The sequence below is a fragment of the Echeneis naucrates genome, chromosome 10 (assembly GCF_900963305.1).
Source record: "Echeneis naucrates chromosome 10, fEcheNa1.1, whole genome shotgun sequence".
In the NCBI taxonomy this organism is placed as follows: Eukaryota; Metazoa; Chordata; class Actinopteri; order Carangiformes; family Echeneidae; genus Echeneis; species Echeneis naucrates.
In genome coordinates this window covers 22,039,341-22,046,723 of record NC_042520.1, presented here as the reverse complement: position 1 = coordinate 22,046,723, position 7,383 = coordinate 22,039,341, and the positions used below count along the sequence as shown (strand labels likewise).

General features: G+C 46.1%; 1 protein-coding gene across 2 annotated transcripts; it reads right to left on the bottom strand.

Annotated features, from left to right (window-relative positions):
• Positions 1-2,160: 2,160 nt before the first annotated feature.
• On the bottom strand, positions 2,161-5,510 carry slitrk2 (SLIT and NTRK-like family, member 2). Of its 2 annotated transcripts, XM_029512619.1 has the most exons (3): positions 5,424-5,510; positions 3,354-5,269; positions 2,161-3,257 (listed from the first exon to the last, which is right to left on the bottom strand). In XM_029512619.1, the coding sequence occupies exons 2-3, from the start codon at positions 5,207-5,209 to the stop codon at positions 2,468-2,470; spliced, it is 2,646 nt and encodes an 881-aa protein (XP_029368479.1). In that variant the 5' UTR covers positions 5,210-5,269; positions 5,424-5,510; the 3' UTR covers positions 2,161-2,467. The 2 variants fall into 2 exon arrangements, with proteins under 2 accessions (XP_029368479.1, XP_029368478.1); XM_029512618.1 differs by having other exon boundaries at positions 2,161-5,269.
• Positions 5,511-7,383: the final 1,873 nt, after the last annotated feature.

Genomic DNA, 7,383 nt, shown 5'->3' with positions numbered 1-7,383 from the left:
CTGCAGTAGACAATAAAAGTCGATCCCAAATGCAGAAAAGAATCAGGACAAAAAGCTTCAAAAAGGATTTGTCTCATCAGATAGATACTTTCTATGCAAGCAAACAGCAAATACCGCCAATTTTGTAACATGCAAAGTGCAAGTGCTCTGTGTAAAATCACCTCCGGCCGTAAAGTAAAAGCTAAAAAGCATCAGAGAACACATAGAGTTGACTACCTTAATCCTAAAGAGGCGAGAACTTGCTCATCTTGTTGGCACGGTGGGGGGATGTGGGGAGTCTCAGTCGTCATACTGGAACTGGGCCCCATTCCCCACAACATTTCAGCACCTTGGACAGCAACACAGAAGCAAGTAGATATCCAGCAGGGGGAATAAAAAAAAAAAAAAAAAGCATGAGTTGAGTACAAAAGATGGGGGGGGGGGCTTGGAGGAGGATGGCATCGGGCCGAGGATATACAAAGGGGAGGAGGGAGGAATAGGATGGGAGGGGAGGTGATGAGGGAAAAATTTGGCCGCTGGGAGGCCATTCACAGAATGCACAAAGAGTCAATGTCAACTGAGGTTGAAGGACAGAAAACAGAATTAGCATTACAGCATTACACAGTTCATCTAGGGGAGAGGAGCAGGATGGGTCTGTGAATGCATCAGGGGGTAGCTGCGTGCATGAACAATACACGCAAACCTGCAGCTTTGTGGGACAGGAGGTGTGTGTGTGTGTGTGTGTGTGTGTGTGTGTGTTTGTGGGGGGGCACTGTGTATTTCATGACTGTTACTCTTTAGCAGCAGCATTTTATTGCTCATCCGCAGCAACAGCTCAGTGCAGCCGGTTGTTACTATGCCTTTTTTTGTTTGTTTCCTTTTTCTCTCTATATAAATAATATCACATCTCAGGGGCAAGATGCTTGATATTTTCTAACTTTCTGCCCCTGCTGACCTTCGCTTTTCAGTACAGGCATATTTTCTTTGCTCCCATCAAATGCGGTTGATTGCGGCACCATTAACAACCACACAATACATTACTTGACCACCATTTGCCTCTCAAGGCCAAACTATGTATTCTTTTTCGAGCATAAAATCATTTCGCAAGTCTTCAGAGAGACACTGAAGAAAATTGACCCTCAATATGAAACATTAGTGCATTAGAAGGATGGACGCAGAGGAGGATTCTTGGAAGGAGGTGCTGGAAATTAGAGTAAATGTGTCATTGTTGGGTCGAAGAAAGAACGACGGAGGAGCCATCACTCAACTCGACTAACTCAGGAGGAGCAAAAATGAAACAAAACAAACAAACAAAAAGAAAAAAAGCAAACAACAACACAATCTCATCCATCATTAGCCGAGCCATCACATTTCAATGGAGGAGCTGCAGGCGAGCTCTGTTTTCATTTTCTCTGACACACACACATCCGATCCGTCCGCAGCACACAGCAGCATCCCAAAATAAGCATGCAGAACTGTCTCACAACAAAATTTACCCAAAGCTCAGGATCTTGACAAAGTGCTTCAGTGAAAATTTAATGGCGCAATCTTTATCGCGCTGTATTGCTCCCCCATAGCATACAATGTTCTCTAGAAGTCTGTACATCTCCAAAGACAAAGCAAAAGGAACAATATTCTCCCTGTTCGACAACTCACATATCATTTCACACTCAGTCGGGACTTTTTCTTGTTTTTTTTTTTTTTCTTATTTCATTTTTTTAAACGGACAAATAATTCATCTATTTTACATAAAGATTTGATTCCTTAAAATACAGCACTTTCAGAAAAAAAGCAACATTTCCATTTTGCAGAGAGCAATGTCGATAAAATAGTTGAGTGCAAAGGCACTTTCTGGAGTAAGTGGAGTAAGATTCTGCCGCTTCTTGGGATTTTTAAAAGTTTTTTTTTTCTTCCTTTTATGCTTCAACACTCACCATTTGTCTTGTGTGTGCTAAGTATGTACAGGAATGTCAATCTGTAGCATTTCCTCTTCTACAAAGAATTATTATTTCATACTTTTTTCTGTTGTTCACAGGTGAAATAAAATACAGTTTTATGAAAAAAAAAAAAAAAAAAAAAAAAAAGCACAAAGCCGGATTTGTACACAGTCCTTGCCCATAGTATACCTGCCATCACCAAAGTCTTTTATAATTTCAATTTTCCAAAAGAAGAAGAAGAAGTAGAAGAAATAATTTATACTTTCCAGGAGAAAAAATAGAGCTGCATAATAATATACTTCTTATAATCCTTTTATACATCTGAAAAAACAAAATGAGAAGAAAAGGAAGAGAGAAAAAAGATGGTCAAAGGCTTCAGTTCACGTCGAGTCAATCATGTAGGACTTAACATAGATAGATAAGATAGATATATAGACGGCTATTATTACAGTAACTGCGTGATTATTATGAATGCTGCACAGAACCTGGAGGTGGGGGAGCTAGGGGGGAGAGAGGGTGGAAGGAGGTGGGGGGTGGGCATTGTCGCTATCTTACAGTTGGCTCATCGCCGTCTGTTTCTCCAGAACCTCCAGGTAGTCCGGTTCTGTTTTTAGCTTCCCGGGCAGCACCAGCGGATGCTCACTGTTTCTAGAAGGGTGTTCAGCCCCGTAGTATTTCCTGGGGGTGCCGTACAGCACGGTTTTGTTCAACCTGTCCTGGTTGGTGATATGCCGCCTGGCCGTAGCAGCTTCGTAGGGGGGCACGACGCAAGGTCTCTTGGGTAAAGTGCAAAAGTTGTAATTGTAAGGAGGGACGCCTGCAACTGTGGGGAGCTCCTTGTTGGGCCTCTCCCCTAAGTTTTGGTAGAGCAGCTCAGGAGGCTCAGGGGTGGTCAAGCCACAGGGCGTAGGGGATTTATCCATAAAATCCACTGTGCTGATGGTGTAGGCCCCCGGACTGCGAGTTAGGACGTCATCCTTCTTTGCATCCAGGGGCCCGAAGCTGAGCTCCTTCAGGTTGCGATAATACGCCACCTGTTCGCCATCCTTCTGCATGTAAATTGGGTTTTGGCACATGGAGCCCACGGGTGGGGGGATGTAGTTATACACATGGCTCTCAGAGGTTTTGTCTTGGGTCGGTTCAGGGGTGTAGGAACCGTATTGCACTTGGAAGGAGTTAAGATCTAAGTTGTTGGCGCCCGTGGGCACGTGCTCTACCCCTTTGCGCCGTTTCAGGACAAAAACAAAAAGACCTGCACCAAAGCAGACAGACAGGATGAAAACAACCAGAAGCCCAAGAATCAGAACCGAAAGCGGGACCTCAGGGTGCAACTCCGGGGTGTGGAGTCTGGATTCAGTGGGGCTAACCGAGCTAAAAGAAGAAGAAGAAGAAGAAGAAGAAGAAGAAGAAGAAGAAGAAGAAGAAGGGGGGGAGGAGGAGGAAGAAGAAGAAGAGGATGAAGTGGGGGTGGCAGCTTCAGTGCCAGGGCTTATTAATGTTGGGGCTTTCGTAGGTGGGGCATGTTGTGGTGGGGGCGGTTCGCTGGGCTCGGGGCAGATGGCCTCGTTACGAAGCGAGCGCAGCAGGCGGCCTGCGTGCTTTGAGGGGGAATCGCACGTGATTTCATTCACCACCACGCTGGTGCTGGACAGCTCCATCCAGTTTTTGAGTGCGACGATGTCACAGGTGCAGTCCCAGGGGTTCTCCTGCAGGTCGATCTGGATGAACGCGGAGAGCTGGTCCAGGACTCCTTTGACTGGCAGGTGGGAGAAATGATTATTCCGCAGGTTGAGTCTCGTGAGCATGGTTCCCCCGAAAACATTGTCAGGGAGCGATCGCAACAGGTTGTTGTTCAGGAACAGCAGCTGGAGGTTGTGCAAAGAGTTAAATGTCTGTGGCAAAATGTCCTTAATGATGTTATATTCCAAATACAGATACTGGAGTGACTGCAGACCAGAGAAAAGGGACTGAGACAGCGACTCAATGTAATTCCCATTTAGATAAAGTCGTCTGAGGTTTGTTAAGTTCTCAAAGGCGCCCTCCTGAATTACTGCTATTCTGTTATTTCCTAAATGGAGCAGCTCCAGAGAGCTATACTCAGTCAGATCAGCTCTGTGAATGATTTGCAAGTAGTTACCGGTCAGGTGGAGTTTCTTTGGATAGGAGGGCTTGGGGTTCAGCTCACTGATGTTATGCAATTTCCTCTCTTGGCAATTGATGTTCAGTCCGCTGTCAGGGTTTTGTGACGTGCACACGCACACGCTGGGACACAACATGGGAACAGGGGAGCGCGTCTGGTAAACCATTATAGGCCCAAAGACGTGCTTGTCCTTTGAGATGCGGGGGGTGGGTCGGTAGCGCATCTTGGGCGGCCTGGAGGCTTTCGGGGCCCGGGTGGGGGTGATAACGCCGGAGTGGTAGGTCGGGGAGAGGGCCCCTTGAAAGTGAGAGTCAGAGGGGGGGTGGACGCGCTCTCCGGCGTTCCTGCGCGGGCACAGATCCTGCTTTATGAGCTGGGTGATGTCTTTCCCGTGCAGCCTGAACGGCGTCTCGCACACTATGTCCCCCACGAACACGGAGATGGTGTCCAGCCAGGATTTGAGGGGGATCAAGTCGCAGGTGCAGTTCCACGGGTTCTCCTCCAGCTGGATCTCCATGATGCCGCCGATGTGCTCCAGCACGCCGGCGAACGGCAGCATCTTCAGCCGGTTACCGCGTAAATCCAAGTGCGTGAGGAGCACGAAGCGGAATATATTCGGAGGCAGGGACAACAGCAGGTTGTCGTTCAGGATCAACACTTTGAGTTTATTCAGTTTGCTGAAGGCGCCAGGCTCTATGGCGCTGATGTAATTATAGTCCGCCTGCAAATACTCCAAACTCTCCAGCCCGGCGAAGGTGTCCTCTTTGATCACCTCCATGTTGTTGTTGTTCAAGTGTAGCCGCTTCAGGAAGCGCAGCCCGGTGAAGGCTCCGGTCCGGATCTCCTGTAAGCCGTTATTCCCCAGATGCAGCGAGGTGACATTGCCGTAATTGACGAACTCGTTTGCGCCGAGCCGAGACAGGAAGTTTCCATTTAGAAAAAGCTGGGAGACCTTATTGGGGGGGCCCTGGAACTGGCTGACTGTGGTAAATCCTTTATTCTCGCAGTTGATGTTAAGAATGTTCTCCCGCTCCTCACAGGCGCAGCGGCTCTTGCAGATGTCTTTGGAGGCTGAAGTTTTGCGGCTCTCCGTTTCGGACGGTGACAGGCTGGTGACCGTGAGGACGCTCAGCAAGAGGACGCCGCTCAGCATTTTTACAGCAAGAAATGGTCGCTGAAGTGTAGATCCAGCATTTAACTTTGCAGCGGGAGCCTTGGATGGAGAGGGGGAAAAAATCAGGGAGTGAGTTCTCACAGTACAGAGGACACACACACACACACACACACACACACACACACGCTCGCACAGGCGCGCAGCAAACAGGCGCACCGCCGTTATTTGGTGTTAAAATGGGGCCGTGACGCACCGGAGTTGTGCAAATCTCTCCATTGACCTTCACTTTGAATCCAAAAAGAATCCAAAATCCGCTCTCCAGAAACACAAAATAATAATCATTAAAAAAATTACAAAAAATCAATCCTTGAGCAAAAAGCAAGCAAAACCACCGCAAATCGGCTCCTGCCTGGTGGAAGGAGTTGGCACATTGTCAGAGGCAGAGGAAAAAAAGAAAGAGAAAAAAGGAAAAGAAAAAGAAAGCCACTTGCTGCAACCTCCGTTTTCCCACAGGAAGAGCGCCGGTTTATTCTGTGTCTTCATGCAGATCTCCAGCAGCTGCAGCCAAACACTCAGAGGGAGACCCGCTCTGCGAAACGCTCCCTCTTTTCCCATTCACACCAAGAAAGCGCTCCATTTTTCTTATCATTAGTTATTTTCTTCCCTTTTGTCCACACAAAAAGCAATAAAAAATAAAAATAAAAACAACTATATATATATATATGTATTATTATTATTTTTTAAGATCCAGAAATAATGCGCAAAGGCGCACCATGACGCACAGTTTCTTCACCGCCTTCTCCAGCAGAGAGGAGACTGGTGAAAGTGAAGTTGGTGGGAGAAAAGAGGGGAAGAAAAAGGAGCGCGATGAGAAGTATATTCCCCGAGCTGAGGCATAACTACACAGGCAGAGAGTCTTCTGCTGTGCTGCCGCTTCCTCCTCCGCTCCGCACACTGAGAGCAGCACTGAGCGTCTGCTGCTGCTGCTGCCCGACTGCGCTTCTGTGTGTGTGTGTGTGTGTGTGTGTGTGTGTGTGTGTGAGAGAGAGACTGAGAGACAGAGAGAGAGAGAGAGAGAGGAGCCCAGGGGCAGTTACGTCACCGACAGGCAACATGAACACACACATTCAGAGAGAGAGAGAGAATCTAAATTTATCTTAAAGAATGTGGAAAATCTGAAACATCGTCCAAAGTCTTTCCCTATTTTAAAACTCGAGCACTAATCAGAGGGAATTTGAAATCCCCCACACGGCTGCTGTTATGGTTGTGGTTGTTGTTGTTGTTGTTGTTTTTGCAGCTCATTTATTCTGTAGTTAGAGCAGAAATATTTGCTTTCAAATGAAGAGGAAAGTGGAGGCTGCAACAACACCGTGTTCTAGTTCTCATTTGCGTTAGTTGGTTTTTGGCATTTAAAGAGTCAATTACTGACTAATAAGGACTTGACACCAAAGTCCCAAAACAGAAAATAATGATGTGATTAATCCTGATGACGGATCCGGGTCTGGCGTCATTTTATGTCCGTGGTACCTAATATGAATGAAATACTAATGCTGCTCTCTGGTACAGACAGATTTATTATTCGTTTTTTTTATACATGAATCCACTAGGAGGCAGGAAAGACCTCTTTTCGCGATCCCAGTTATTTTCTCTTTAACTCTTCATCCTCACAGTCTATAGACATATCATTGTTTTCAGCGACACATCATGGAGAAGCTTCTTCCTTTCTCTCAGTGATGGACATAATTATACATAAAGACAACAGTAATATAAGGAAGTGAAATACAACTACAAGTAAATATGATCAAATAATGTACAAATGAAATGTAAATCCTCCTCAGCCCCACCTTCTCCTGTTATTTTTTCTGTTAAAAAGGAAAGAAAGATGGCAACAGTCAAATTATAAACAAGAGCTGCACGCCAACCAGTGGCTTTCCTTATGATTGATCAACATTTGTTTTCCTTACTGTTACTTGATCCCAAGAGGACACAAATGTCAGGGCTTTGATTAATAAGGTATTTTTACTCATTTGTTGATAGGACAGTGGGGAGGCAAGAAAGGATGAGAAAAGGGGTACGACATGCAACAAAGATTCAAGATTTGAAGTCCACTGAGCATTTGTGCCTGTGTAGTGTGCAACCTAACCACTGGACTATGAATTTGCCGCATACGCCAGAGTTTTAGGAAAGGATAAACATAATTGGCACTCTCATTG

Coding starts and splice junctions, on each gene's coding strand:
- slitrk2 (XM_029512618.1), bottom strand. CDS start 5,209: ATGCTGAGCGGCGTCCTCTTGCTGAGCGTCCTCACGGTCACCAGCCTG.